Source organism: Leptonychotes weddellii, chromosome 1 (genome assembly GCF_054177405.1).
Source record: "Leptonychotes weddellii isolate Sample4059 chromosome 1, ASM5417740v2, whole genome shotgun sequence".
Lineage (NCBI taxonomy): Eukaryota > Metazoa > Chordata > Mammalia > Carnivora > Phocidae > Leptonychotes > Leptonychotes weddellii.
The window spans coordinates 6461075-6476227 of record NC_138369.1 but is presented as its reverse complement, the minus strand read 5'-3'; the positions used below and the strand labels follow the sequence as shown (position 1 = coordinate 6476227).

The following is a 15153-nucleotide window of genomic DNA, read 5'->3' as shown; positions in this document are numbered from 1 at the left end:
GAATCACAGATCTGTACTTCTGAAACAAATAATGCAATATATGTTAAGAAAAAAAAAGAAGAAGATAGCAGGAGGGGAAGAATGAAGGGGGGGAAATCGGAGGGGGAGACGAACCATGAGTGACAATGGACTCTGAAAAACAAACTGAGGGTTCTAAAGGGGAGGGGGGTGGGAGGATGGGTTAGCCTGGTGATGGGTATTAAAGAGGGCACGTTCTGCACGGAGCACTGGGCGTTATGCACAAACAATGAATCATGGAACACTACATCTAGAACTAATGATGTAATGTATGGTGATTAATATAACAATAAAAATTTTTTAAAAAGAGGTATGTTCATTGTTTTTATGAAGGAATGATAGAAATAGGAGGGACTGAAAGCTTCCCCAGTCCCCGCCCCCCCGGCCTTGTTGCTCTCTTTATTTCGACATATCTTTGCCCAGCTAATTTGCCATTTACGAGAAAGAATAGCATTAGAGATAATAATAAAAGCTCCTACATGCCAGGCACTGTGTTAAGAGATTTACAAACATTATGTCATTATTTCTGTGAACTATCCTCATTTGAGTTGGCCCCGCTGAAGCTCAGGCAGGGGGAGTGACTTACCCAAAGCCGAGCAGCACGTTAAGGGACGGCCCGCCTCACCTCCACCCTCTAGAGGCAAGGCAAGAGGAGGTGGCCCGGGATTCGCTCACCTAAAGCGTTCTGGATCTCCACGGACTTCTCCGGGCTCAGAAGGGTCTCCTCACCATCGTAGGGGGAGCGGAAGCGGACGCCCTCCTCCGTCACCTCGGACAGGGACACCAGAGACACCATCTGGAAGCCGCCGCTGTCCTGGGGGAAATCGCACCGCAGGGCTGTCAGAGGGGTGGGATTGGAGAATCTCCACCTCTGAGAAGTGCCCTGGGATCCCGGCCCCGACTCCACCTCACCGTCAGCAGATTGTGGGGCCAGTTCATGAAGCCGTGGAGACCGTGGGCTTTCCGGATCAGCTCGGGGCCCTGGGTTTGGGCAAGAAAAGATCAGGTTAGGGGTGAGCGCTATGTTGGAGGACAAGGCTAGCCAGCTACGGTCCCCGCCGCTCCCTCACGCCCAGAACAAGGCCCGGGCCACCGGGGGAGCTCAATACACTTTGTTCGACTGACCTAAATGCATGCCTGTGCCTCGGCGGTGCCCGTACCCGCCCCCCCCACTCTCCGCCGCCGCGCCACCGAGGCAGAACCCACCCACCGGCCTCAGACCCAGATGATAGGTGTTGCCCAGGCAGATGCGGCAGCCCAGGGCATCCAGCTGCTCGGCCGTGATGCCCTTCATAGTGGCCTGCGTGCCCACTGGCATGAACACGGGAGTGGCTACCGGCCCGTGCGGCAGCCGCAGCTCCCCTGCCCGGGCCCTGGATCGGCTACACTCGGCCACCAGCCGCATGATCCGCGGGGCCGACTCCAGGGACGTCGGGCTAACTGCTGACGCCATCTTAGCTAACGGAACCACGTGGACACTTCAACACCCTGGGCGGCGCCATATTGGCTGAAGTCACGTGAGGCAGGGAGCTGGCTGTCGCTTTGGAAGTGCGTGGGGGAACCATGGCAACGGACGCCAGCATGCTCGTCCCCGCGGAGCGCTCAGTTCGTTCCCACCCGCTACGTGTTGTCGGGGAAAATAAATATTGTTATGGGTTTGAATCCCACCCCCGTCACTTGTCCGCTCTACAATCAAAGTCTCTCTCTAAGGGATAATTTTCTCCTCTAAAAATGGGGCGAATAATCGTGTCTCGGCATTAAAAACGTTGTAAAAGGGGCGCCTGGCTTGCTCAGTTGGTAGAGCACACCACTCTTGATCTCGGGGTTTTAGGTTCAAGCCCCACATTGGGTGTAGAGATTACTTAAAATCTTTTAACAAATAAAAATAAATTTTGTGAAGATTGAGAAGCATGGATATGTAGAGATCTTAATAAGCTGCCTTGCACAGGCTTTTGTCTATCTTGCCCATTGATTTGTCCCAAGAACTTAGAACAGCACCTAGTACACAGTACGTGCTCAATATACATTGATTTATACAATGAGAGAAAGAAACCCAGATTTGCAGAAGAGGCTCAGACTCAGAACCTAGCCACATTTATTCGTTCATTTATTCAGTGTAGACCTAATATATACATACCTATTAGTGCCAGTCTTCATGCCACACAGGGATGAGAGAGGCTGGGTCATGGATTTATTGAGCACTGTGTGTTCCACTAATAATAACAAAATATTATATAATATATAACAACTGTTATCGTTGAAAATGGAGCGGATATACGTCCCGGCCAGCAGAGGGCGGCATTGCCCCAGAATCCTTCCTCTCAGTGGCCCACTGGCCTAAATTGTGCTATCTGAGCAAGACTCTGACCTTCAAGGAGCCTTGGGCTAATGATGCCAGCTTTTCCAGGTGGCGGAGAGTCTTCACTGAGGCCAAGTCCGGAAAACGCCCAACCATGAGGCCCACCTCAGGGCCTTTGTACTTGCTATTGCTTTCTCTGCAATACTCTTCCTTTCTGATTTTCCCATGGCTGACGTATTTTATCAGTTGTTCCTGACTTCCCCAATCTTAATAATGCTCCACCCCATCACGCTGTATCATGTTGCTTGTAACTCATATTGTGCTTTTAAAACTTCTATACGTTGACAATGCCCAATTTTAATTTCCAGTGTAGTCCTCCCTCATTGAACTCCCATCTCCTCTTTACAGATGTCTCCTTGACATCTCCATGGGGTGTCTGTAGGCACTCAAACTCTAGATCTCTAAAGCAGAGCTCCTGATTGTCCCTCCCAAGCTTGCCTAGGTCCCTCCATCTTCCCCTTCTTAATAATAGCAGCTCAATCCTTCCAGGAACTCAGACCAGAAACTTATGGGTGGTCCTTGAACTCTCACTGTCTTACTCCCTACATCTGATTTACCAGCAAATTCTAGCTGCTCTGCTTTCAAAATCTAAACAGAATCGACTAGTTTACACCCCCTCTGTAGCTCTCACTCTGGCCCAGCCACCAGCATCTCTTGCCTGGATTATTACACTAGATACCTCACTGGTCTTGTGGCTTCTGTTCTTTACTCCCCATACAATATTCCTGAAGATATTTTAAAGGAAATGCTTTCAACATTTCACCATTATGTATGATAGCTACTGTAAGTTTTTGGAAGATACACTGTATCAAGTAAAGAAAGGTCCTTTTTTTTTTTTTTTAAGATTTTATTTATTTATTTGAGACAGAGAGAATGAGAGACAGAGAGCACGAGAGGGAAGAGGGTCAGACAGAGAAGCAGACCCCCTGCTGAGCAGGGAGCCCGATGTGGGACTCGATCCTGGGACTCCAGGATCATGACCTGAGCCGAAGGCAGTCGCTAAACCAACTGAGCCACCCAGGCGCCCAAGAAAGGTCCTTTCAATTCCTAGTTCACTAACAGATTTTTGTCATAAATAAATATTTATTTTATGTTTTTTTTCAGTATCTGAAATAGCTATATTATTTGGCTCATTTAATTTAAAATGCCCAATGACATGAATTTATTTTCTTATTTATTAACACATTTATTTCCATTCTTGTACAAACTCAACTTGGTCATGGTACCTTTTTATATACTATGGCATTTTACATTAATTTTAACTAATATTTTATGTAAAATTTTTGCATCCCATCTGTTATAAATTATATTGGTCTATAGATTTCCTTTCTCATACTGTCTTTGCCTGAGTTTGGTGTTCAAATATCTATTTGCTGGAAGAAATTGTGCGAGATTGGAATTTTCTCTTTCTGGAGTATATTTTTTTATTTTTATTTTTATTTTTTAGATTTTATTTATTTATTTGACAGAGAGAGACACAGCGAGAGAGGGAACACAAGCAGGGGGAGTGGAAGAGGGAGAAGGAGGCTTCCTGCTGAGCAGGGAGCCAGATTCGGGGCTCGATCCCAGGACTCTGGAATCATGACCTGAGCCGAAGGCAGACACTTAATGACTGAGCCACCCAGGCACCCCTTTTTCTGGAATATTTTATCGTCCTCACTTGTATATCCATCTAGTTATGTGGTTTTCCTCGAAGACATATTTTTAGCTACTGATTTAAGGTTTGTTGTTTGTTGTTTTGTTTTGTTTTGTTTTTAAATACACTCTAGGGGCGCCTAGGTGGCTCAGTCATTAAGCGTCTGCTTCGGCTCAGGTCATGATCCCAGGGTCCTGGGATCGAGCCCCGCATCGGGCTCCCTGCTCAGCAGGAAGCCTGCTTCTCCCTCTCCCACTCCCCCTGCTTGTGTTCCCTCTCTCGCTGTGTCTCTCTCTGTCAAATAAATAAATAAAATCTTAAAAAACTAAAATAAAATACACTCTATATGGGATGCCTGGGTGGCTCAGTCGGTTAAGCATCTGCCTTTGGCTCAGGTCATGATCCCAGGGTCCTGGGATCCAGCCCCACGTGGAGCCCCACATCCCGCTCCCTGCTCAGCAGGGAGTCTGCTTCTCCCTCTCCTTCTGCCCCTCCCTCTGCTTGTGCTCCGTGTCTCTCTCTCTCTCTCTCTTAAATAAATAAATAAATAAATAAAATCTTTATAAAAATCATTCTTTTTTATTTGCCATTTTGCAATTTTTTTTTAAAAAAAGATTTTATTTTTTCATTTGACAGAGATAGATACAGCGAGAGAGGGAACACGAGCAGGGGGAGTGGGAGAGGGAGAAGCAGGCTTCCCTCAGAGCGAGGAGCTGGATGCGGGGCTTGATCCACCAGGACCCTGGGATCATGACCTGAGCCGAAGGCAGACGCTTAACGACTGAGCCACCCAGGCGCCCCTCCATTTTGCAATTTTATATGATGTGTCTCAGGGTGGATTTCTTTTAATTTATCCTATTTGAGATTCTTTGAAATTCTTGGATCTGGTGATCAGAGCCTTTCCATAATTTTAGAAATTCTCAGTTGTTCTCTCTTTGAAGAGCTGCACTTGCCTCAAACACCCCCAACACAGGTGGCTGATTGCAGGGCAAGAAATGCTGAGGTGTTGCCCCTCCTGAGAACATAATTCCCCAACTGGGGACTAAGAGTGAGCAAACCTTATGCTCCTGGTTGCTCCAGTCTGGAGTGGAGTTTCCCTCCCACTGAACTGGTAGAAGGAAGGGAGGTAAAAGATACCAAATACCAGAAACATTCACTATTCTAATTGAATTTTCTCATAGATTTTCTTGAATAGTTGCTTCCTCATTTACAGTTTGCCCTTAGGACCACTTCCAGAGACGTTCAATGGTTGTTATCTTAACACTTCCCACCAGTTTCACTGGGGAGGGGATCAGCAAAGTTCCTCATGCCAGCATGCAGGAAAATGATTCCCTTTTAATATTTTTTGGTGTTTGTATTTCCTATTCAAATATCAAATACATTTGAGGGGCGCCTGGCTGGCGTGCTCAGTAGAGCGTGCAACTCTTGATCTCAGAGGTGTGAGTTCAAGTCCCACATTACAAATCTTTTTTTTATTTATTTTATTTATTTACAGGAGAGAGAGAGCATTGCGGGGGGCGGGCAGCAGACAGAGGGAGAAGCAAGCTCCCCACTGAGCAGGGAGCCTGATGCAGGACTCAGTCCCAGGAATCTGGGATCGTGACCTGAGCCAAAGGCAGACGCCCAACAGACTGAGCCACCCAGGTGCTCTAGAGATTACAAGTCTTAAATACATTTGAAATATATACATATATCAAATCATTAGGTTGTACACTTAAAACTAATACAGGGCTGCTTGGCTGCCTCCGTTGGTAGAGTGTGCAACTCTTTTTTTCTTTTTTTAAGATGTCTTTATTTATTTTAGAGAGAGAGAGACACAGAGCAGGATCAGGAGGGGCAGAGCGAGAGGGAGAGAGAATCTCAAGCCGACTCCTCGCTGACCGCAGAGCCCACGCGGAGCTAAATCCCACGATACCGAGATCAGGGCCTGAGCCAAATCCAAGAGTCAAATGCTTAACCAACTGCATCAACCCAGAGCCCCCTTGAGCAACTCTTGATCTCAGGGTTGTGAGTTCGAGCTCCACATTGATGTAGAGATTACTTTAGATAAATAAATAAACAAATGACTAAGTAAATAAAACTAATACAATGTTATACATCAATTATATCCCAGTAAAACTGGGGGGAATCTCTTAAGCAAATATGGAAAAAGGTTAAAATGGTAAATTTTATATTTTATCTATTTTTCCACAGTAAAAATTTATTTTTTATTTTTTTATATTTCATTTATTTATTTATTTGACAGAGAGAGCACAAGCAAGGGGAGCAGCAGAGGGAGAGGAAGAAGCAGGCTGAGCAGGGAGCCCATGCAGGACTCCATCCCAGGACATTGGGATCAAGACCTGAGCCAAAGGCAAAGGCTTAACCCACTGAGCCACCCAGGTGCCCTATAGTAAAAATTTATATAAAGAAATGAAAACATGTACACACACAAAAAAAATACATCAAATACAACGAAAATTTTGAAAACAGAGGAGTGTAATAAGCTTTACTGAGGATTCAATTTTAATTAAATAACCTTATTTAAGATTTAAAAATAGATAATATATGGGGCCTCTGGCTGGCTCAGCCGCAAGAGCATACAACTCTTCATCTCAGTGTTGTGGGTTCAAGCCACATATTGGGTGTAGAAATTCCTTTTTTTTTTTTTAAAGATTTTATTTACTGGGGGGCCTGGGTGGCTCAGTCAGTTAAGGATCTGCCTTTGTCTCAGGTCATGATCCCAGGGTCCTAGGATCGAGCCCTGCATCTGGCTCCCTGCTCAGCGGGAGTCTGCTTCTCCTTCTCCTCCCCCTGTGCTCTCTCTTGCTATCTCTGTCACTATCTCTCTCTCTCTCAAATAAATAAATAAATAAATAAATAAATAAATAAATAAATCCTAAAAAATACTTTATTTATTTATTTGACAGAGAGAGACACAGCGAGAGAGGGAACACAAGCAGGGGGAGTGGGAGAGGGAGAAGCAGGCTTCCCGCTGAGCAAGGAGCCCCACGCAGGGCTTAATCCTAGGACCCCAGGAACATGACCTGAGCCGAAGACAGACGCTCAACTGACTGAGCCACTCAGGCACCCCTATAAATTACTTTAAAAAATAATTAATAACTAGGGCGCCTGGGTAGCTCAGTTGGTTAAGCGACTGCCTTCGGCTCAGGTCATGATCCTGGAGTCCTGGGATCGAGTCCCGCATCGGGCTTCCTGCTCGGCAGGGAGTCTGCTTCTCCCTCTGACCCTCCTCCCTCTCATGCTCTCTGTCTCTCATTCTCTCTGTCTCAAATAAATAAATAAAATCTTAAAAAAAATAATTAATAACTAAATAAAATAGATAATATATATCCACATGTTTTTTTAAATGTGGATAAAATGTATGGTATGAATTATCTTTCCCACTCCTGTCCCCTGTCAAAACAGTTCTCACCCCTTAATATTAAATAATGTTTAGTATTTATTCATTCTTGTCTATACTCACAGACATTTGTCAGCATGTATTAGCAAGTACGTATTTTCTTCCTGTTGCTGTTGTTTTTGATTGATTCATTTAGATATACTATGGGGTTTTTTTTCATCTTCCACAAGTTTTAATACTTTAATACTTTTTACAAATGGAATCTTTGAACTGCCATTTTCCACTAGTCATAGATCATTCTCTCATGGAATTGCCTCAACATCATTCCCAACATTATGATTTACCCCAAATATAAGTTCGATAATAGTTATATTATAATTCGATAGCAAAAAGGAGGCATGAGAGAAACTGCCAGTTGTCCCTCAGTGCCTATCCCATCTCTTCTAATAAAATCAATACAGGGGCACCTGGGTGGCTCAGTCCTTAAGCATCTGCCTTCAGCTCAGGTCATGACCCCGGGGTCCTGGGATGGAGCCCTGAGTGGGGCTCCCTGCTCAGTGGGAAGCCTGCTTCTCCCTCTTTCTCTGCCTGCTGCTCACCCTGCTTGTGCTCTCTTCAAAATAAATAAATAAAATCTTTTTTAAAAATCATTATACCACACGTGGTCCCTGTGATTTACTTTGTTTCATATGATTATGTGTCTAAGATTTATTGGTGTCCTATTTAGTTGTGGTCCATTCTTTTCTTCTGCAAATCAACATACAGTCGGATATTGGTATAAATATACCACAGTGTACTTATTCATTCTCTAGTCAATGATCTTGTGAACTTCTCAGTGTTTTTGTTATTATAAACAGTTCTCCTGTGAGCATCTGTGTACGAATCTCCTTGCACACCTGTGCAAGAATCTTAGGAATGGACTTGCAAGACCCTAGACCGGATGGATAGTCAACTTTACTAGGCAGTACCAACTTTTTTCTAGGTGATTACAGCAATTGACAGCTACAGTAGTACTGTAAGAAAGCTTCCCTGTGTCAGACACTTAACCACCTGTGCCACCCAGGAGCCCCGGGGTGCAATTCTTTTTTTTTTTTAATTTTATTATTTTTTTAAGATTTTATTTATTTATTTGACAGAGAGAGAGACAGCCAGAGAGGGAACACAAGCAGGGGGAGTGGGAGAGAGAGAAGCAGGCCTCCTGCAGAGCAGGGAGCCCGATGTGGGGCTCGATCCCAGGACCCTAGGATCGCAACCTGAGCCGAAGGCAGATGCTTCACTGACTGAGCCACCCAGGCTCCCGAGATTACTTTAAATATATAAACAAATAAATAAGGAATCTTTGTCAACTCTTCCATTTTCAGAACTCTTCAATTCTGTCCATCAGGTGTGTGTGAAACAGCATCTCTTTGGGGTTTTTGTTTGCATTTCTGTGATTCTTACTGAGGTTGGACATTTTTTCAGATGTTGGAGCCATTTAGCAACATCTTTCATTATTCAGTTTAGGTAATTTGGCAACAGAATTCACCATGGTTGAGCTGCTGAGCATTTCCTTTTTAAAATTTAGTGTTTTAAATATATATGTTATAAAATATATATAATATATATATTTTTAAAGATTTTATTTATTTATTTGACAGAGAGACACAGCGAGAGAGGGAACACAAGCAGGGGGAGTGGGAGAGGGAGAAGCAGGCCTCCCGCCGAGCAGGGAGCCCGATGCAGGGCTCGATCTCAGGACCCCGGGATCATGACCCGAGCCGAACGCAGACGCTTAACAACTGAGCCACCCAGGCGCCCCTATATATATATATATTTTTTTTTTTTAACTAAACTCTACCCCCATTGTGGGGCTCAAACTCACTAGTCCAACATCAAGAGTTGCATGCTTTACCAACTGAGCCAGCCAGGCGCCCCTCTATGTGTTTTGCAAGACATAGTACTAGTCCTGTCATCCTCCTGATTTATTATTATTATTATTGCCAGTTTGTGTTTTATAGATGAGGGTCCTCGGGCTTTGACCGCAGACTCCCGCAGCAGGTGCAGCCGCTCCTTCCGCTGCTTCTTCTTCTTCTTCTTCTTCTTCTTCTTCTTCTTCTTCTTCTTCAGGTTTTCCTCATGCTTCTTCAGTCGTGGCACATGGCACGCGTCTTCTTAGGCCACAGCTCCAGGGGCTTGTGCTTCTTACTCCTGTAGAATTCTCGGAGGTTCTCTCTCTTTTTTTTTTTTAAAGATTTTATTTATTTATTCATGAGAGACAGAGAGAGAGAGAGAGACAGAGGCAGAGGGAGAAGCAGGCTTCCCGCCGAGCAGGGAGCCCGACGCGGGGCTCGATCCCAGGACCCTGGGATCATGACCTGAGCCGAAGGCAGACGCTTAACCGACTGAGCCACCCAGGCGTCCCACTCTCGGAGGTTCTCTTTCTGAGTCTGGTTGATGACAGTGAGAACACAGGCGATAGAGATGCCAACAACTCGGATCTTGGCGGCTGGGAAGCCACGCCGCCTGTCACCTTGGCGACGCAGCTGGGACAGCTGCACCATCAGGTCTTCCAGCGGTTTAAGCAGCTCTTCCTTCTTGCCGGGAAGTTGCAAGCCTTAATCTTGGCCATGTCTGCACAATCCGCCACCGCCGAGGCCGAGGGAAAGAGCCATCCTCCTGATTTTTTAAATGTGTTTTGGTTTTTTGTTTGTTTGTTTAATTCCCTCAAATAATAATTTGATGATGATTAAGAGCCAACAGTATCGGAGCAGGTGCCCGGGTGTGCCAGTTGTCTGGTAAGCCCTACAGTGTCATCACTTCCCACAGTACAGTGAGGTGGGTACTACTATCATTCCCATTTTATGAATGAACTGAGGCAGAAACATTCACTGGTTCATAATCAAGGAACAGGAATTGAAATCTAGTCCTGTCTGAGCTCTGTGAAGCCACCCTTTCATACAGCTTCTTTTCCTGAAGGAGAAGGCAGTATTAGGGATTGCAGCATAGAGCAGGGGTGAAAAGGTTACAAACAGAGGAATCGGTGTTGGGGGGGACTCTGGCATCACCACTCAGAAGCCAGGTGACTTTGGTCAGGTGATGCCACTCATTGAGTGTCACTTTCTTTATCTTTAAATTGGGGCAGAAGGTCATTATGATGGTATGCAGGGTCTAGCACACTTTAAGTGCTCAAATATGCACATGAATATATGTGTAATAAACATCTTGAAGCGTTCACTCTGTTTCAGGCTGTTCTCACTGCTGGCAACACAGCAGTGAACAAGGAGACAAAAATCCATGCCCTGAATGAACAAACAAGAAAAATAAATAAAACATACCATGTCTCAGGTGGTGATGAGTGCTGGGGAATAAAGAGGGCAGGGGAGGGGAGAAAGATTTGGGAAGTGACTATTATTAAGTCATCTCTACACCCAATGTAGGACTCGAACTCACGAACCCAAGATCAAAAGTCATATGCTTTAACAGCTGAACCAGCCAGGCGCCCCTGGGAGGTGACTATTTTAAATAGGCTGGTCACGATCAGACTCATGGAGAAGGTGAGATGTGAGTTAAGACCGGAAGGAGATCTGGGAGGAGTCATAATATAAGATCTCAGAGGGGCACCTGGCTGGCTCAGTTGGTGGAGCATGTGACTCTTGATCTCTGGGTTGTGAGTTCGAGCCCCATGTTGGGTGTAATTACTTAAAAATAAAATCTTAAAAAAGAAGAAGAAGAATCTCTCGAGAGAGCATTTCAGGCAGTGGGACAATTGAGAGCAAAGGCCCTGAAGTGGGAATGTGTCTGGATTGTTTGCAGTGCAGCGGGGAGATCAGTGTGGCTGGAGGGAGTGAGGGAAGGAACGGAAGACGAGGGTGAGAAGGTCACAGCGTGAGATTCTGCAAGGCCTCTGGTCTGCAACAAGGACTTTAGCTTCCCTCTGAGCTAGATGGGAGGGTGGGGGTTCCTTAGCAGATCGTGAAGTGAAGCAAGCTCTTTCTATTACCAAGAGGTAAACTGGGGTGTGGAGGTGGGGTGCAGCTGAGATTCACTGACATCTGCTTTAGGGGTTTCGGCGCTGCTCAGCAGGGAGAGCTGGGGGCGCCAGAAGGCCGCCACTATTCGAAAGGCGCAGGGAGCGCGGCTTCAGAACGCTGGACAGCACCCCTCGCGTTGCCGGGAGACCAGGGAAGCGGCGGCTCTGGGGGCGGAGCCTTGGGAAAGCGTCCTTTCCCCAGCCATTGGATGTGAGCACCAGGCGGGAGACACCTATGGGGGCGCGGCCCAGGGCGGAGCCTGCAACAACGCCCAATTGGAAGTTTGCTGACGGCACAAGGGCGTGGCGCCTCGAGGCGGGGCCTGCTGGGAGCGGCGCCTGTAGAATACTTCCGTTCCATACCGGGTCTGTTGATTGGGCATAAGACGGGCGGGCCGTGTGCACCAGGCCGACCTAAGGGCGGAGAGCACGTGGTTTGGTAAGGGAGGTGTTGGCAGAGGCCGGACCTGAGCCGGCCTCTGCGCCCCTCGCGTGGAGGCCCGGGCACAGGTTCAAGATGTGGCTGGAGGGGGTTCCCACTAGATCTCCCAACCTCCCCTTCCCTGGGAACGCCACCGTCGCCCAGGGAAGCCCCCAAACCCGGGAACTAGGTAGTTGGCTTTAAGAAGCTGATACTGAGGGGCGCCTGAGTGGCTCAGTCCTTAAGCGCCTGCCTTCGGCTCAGGTCATGATCCCAGGGTCCTGGAATCGAGCCCCACATCGGGCTCCCTGCTCAGCGGGAAGCCTGCTTCTCCCTCTCCCACTCCCCCTGCTTGTGTTCCCCCTCTCGCTCTGTCTCTGTCAAATAAATAAATAAAATCTTAAAAAAAAAAAACAAAAAACTGATACTGAGGTCTCGGGACCCAGAAGAGCAGGAGTCGGGTTTCTGGGCACGGACTGGGAATCCAAAACCTCTGGAAGAGGAGTTGGGGGTTTCAAATATTTGACAGAGTACTTGGAGCCCCGTGTTGGTTGGTTGTCCCAGGAGGCTGGAGAGTAATGTTTGCTCCAGTTTATCCAGCCAGGAATGGAGCCTATCATTCCGTGATAGTCTCACCCCCGCAGCCCAGTGCCAAGTAGGCTGAGCTTAGCTGTCAGCTTCTTGGGAAACGTTGGAAATGGCATGGGCCCAGGACTTGCGACCTCAGGAAAATGACTTCCATGGCGTTTTAGACTTTTCTGCTTGTCTCCCAACCACAGAGCAGAGTGCCTATGGGCCCTCTACTTCTTGTGGACTGAGGCGATGCAGTGCCCCTCTCTGGGCCCGTCTACCCTGTCTGGGACATGTAGGTGTTACCTCTCTCAGGTTTGGGAGCAGTTTCCTCACCTAGTCCAATGAACTCTACGGCCTAAATCACCCTGAACCTCAGTTCAAATGCTCCAGGACGGGAGTCTCTGCTGATCACCTGGACTGCATTCTCACCTCTCCCACACACCTATTCTCTGCCCAACAGCCAAAAAGACTGTTCTGAAGCACAACTGAGCCTGGGTTCTCCACAGTTCAGAGTCTTTCCATGGCTCCCCACTGCCCTCAGAATAAATGTTAGAACTCCACTGCTCGGGGCGCCTGGGTGGCTCAGTCGTTAAGCACCTGCTTTCAGCTCAGGTCATGATCCCAGGGTCCTGGGATCGAGCCCCGAGTCGCGCTCCCTGCTCAGCGGGGAGTCTGCTTCTCCCTCCCCCACTACCCCGCTTGTGTTCCCTCTCTCGCTGTCTCTGTCAAATAAAAAAAAAAAAAAAAAAAAAGAACTCCACTGCTCAGCTGTCAAGGCCCTGTAGTGGTTGGCCCCCACTGAACATCCAGCCACACTTCTCATCTTACAACCAGAATGCTTCACCCGCCTGACTTCAGCTGCCTGAAGTCCATTCCCAACACACAGCTCAACTTTTATGCATGCTGTTCCTGTGCACAGCATAACCTGTGCTCACCCTCCCTAACACACCTTCTGGTTCCGATTTAACTGTCCTGTCTTTCTTAAAACACAGAAAGCCTTCCCTGACACTCACAGCACAAGCTGGAACAGGGCTCTCTTGGTACCTGGAAGCTCCATGAGAGCAGGACCCAGGTTCATGTTCCCAGCACCCTGTACAGGACTGATACATAAGCAACACCCAATAAATACATGTGGAGTGAATGAAACAATGAACACATGAAGTTTCCATTTATTCTGGGATGGATTAGAATGAGCATCCAGGCCAAGAAGGCTTGCTGGTGTGTGGCCCATAATTGTGTCCAGAAGTCTCAGGATAGGCTTGCAAAGGGCACAGACCATGTGGGGTTCACCCCTGCAGACTGCATCCTGAGGCTGAGCCCAGCTGCAAAAGGCCAGGCCTGGGGAACCAGGTCAGTCCTTCGGGGTGGGACAGGCCTGGCTGACTACACAATGGTCAGTGGTCAGAGGGACAGCACACGTTTCCCTGCCGGAGTGGAAGCAACTGGGTGTCGACTTCCAGGTCAGACTGGACCCCAGCCCACAGGGACAACCAGGACCCTAGTGATTCTGCTCAATGTAGGAAGGAGGAAATCCTGAATCTGTGTCCCATTACTGCTCAGAGGCCCCCCTTGGCCCTAGGTCTCAACCACCCCCCACCTCCCCTATGGGATCAGCTGAAATTCTCTGCAAGGCTCTGCCCCTCTGACTTCATCTCGGCCCACCACTCATGTGGCCAGCTTTTGCCTCAGTCATGAGGTCTTTCTCCCTTCCTCCCTCCAAGGCATCCTGAGCCCTCTGGGGTGGTGTCCAGTCCTGGGTCACTGACCCTCATGGTCTATCCACCAGGTAAGCACCCTACCCTGATCAACTTGCTGAGTTAAGCATGTGGGCCACTGGCTCTTCCCGCTGATGCTCCCCTGGTGATCTCTGCTGGTGACTGAAAGAGGCAGGACACCCTCCTCTGGCAGCATGTGGGCTGAGGCATCTCTCTTGCCCACCGTGTCCCTGGCCGAGGAGGACCTGGAGAAGCATCTCAGTGAGAACCTCCTCCAGGCTGGCTTCCTGCACTTGGAGGGCAACAGGCCTGGAAAGGCCTTGGTCAGCTCTGAATGACGTGCCAGCACCCAGGTCTTCTCCATGTTCACGGTGTCGGCCACACCTTCCTAAACCCAGCTTGCTGGGACGGCAGGTCCTGCGGGCTGTGATACTGTTGCTGACCAGCTGCATCACAGTTCCATTAGCACCGAGGTCCCCAAGCAGTTAGGGTGCCAAGGGATGTGTGCTCATGAGCTGTCGCCTTGGGACAGGTCCCCGCCATGCTGACCACGTGATGATCCTGGTGGTGGTCGACCACCTCCCAGGGCTGTGCCAGCAGCACGGGATAAAGCCTTCACCCAACTCTTTAGTGGGTTGAATAGTGTTCCCCCAAAAACGTACATCCAAGTCCTAACTGCCGATACCCGTGAATGTGAAGGGTCTTGGGATGCGCTCACCCTGGATTAGGGTGGAGTTGAAATCCAATGACTGGTGTCCTTGTAAGAAAGGAGCCTGAGACACAGAGGCTCACAGGGAGGTCCCGTGAAGGAGGCGGAGCCTGGAGTGATGCTGTCATGAGCCAAGGAATGCCCTAAGTCACCAGAAGCTGGAAGAAACAAGGAAAGATCCTACTCCGATACTGCTCTGTTCTTGACAATGTCTCTCAGGTCAACAAAACTTGCCCTGGCTTGGGGAGCGCTCAGGCCGGCCCCAGGGACCGAGACAGGCATCTATCCGAGACAAGCCACCCAGGGAGCCATCCTTTTTCAAAAGAGGAACGTGGCACCAAGTCACAGCTCCCTGAGGCCTCCACTTCAA

The 15153-nt window shown here is 48.0% G+C and overlaps 1 protein-coding gene and 1 pseudogene across 1 annotated transcript; both read right to left on the bottom strand.

The window, feature by feature from the left end:
• Positions 1-430: 430 nt before the first annotated feature.
• Positions 431-1519, bottom strand: QTRT1 (queuine tRNA-ribosyltransferase catalytic subunit 1). The gene is made up of 3 exons (XM_081802901.1): positions 1229-1519; positions 931-999; positions 431-832 (listed from the first exon to the last, which is right to left on the bottom strand). The coding sequence occupies exons 1-3, from the start codon at positions 1469-1471 to the stop codon at positions 653-655; spliced, it is 492 nt and encodes a 163-aa protein (XP_081659027.1). The 5' UTR covers positions 1472-1519; the 3' UTR covers positions 431-652.
• Positions 1520-9198: 7679 nt separating this feature from the next.
• LOC145716996 (large ribosomal subunit protein uL29-like) lies at positions 9199-9964 on the bottom strand (annotated as a pseudogene).
• Positions 9965-15153: the final 5189 nt, after the last annotated feature.

Bases quoted from the DNA above. Each gene is read 5' to 3' on its own strand.
- QTRT1 (XM_081802901.1), bottom strand. From the start codon at position 1,471: ATGGCGTCAGCAGTTAGCCCGACGTCCCTGGAGTCGGCCCCGCGGATC. The intron at 1,000-1,228 runs GTGGGTGGGTTC...GCCCAAACCCAG, and splicing joins ATCATCTGGGTCTGAGGCCG to GGCCCCGAGCTGATCCGGAA. The intron at 833-930 runs GTGAGGTGGAGT...GATTTCCCCCAG, and splicing joins GGCCCCACAATCTGCTGACG to GACAGCGGCGGCTTCCAGAT.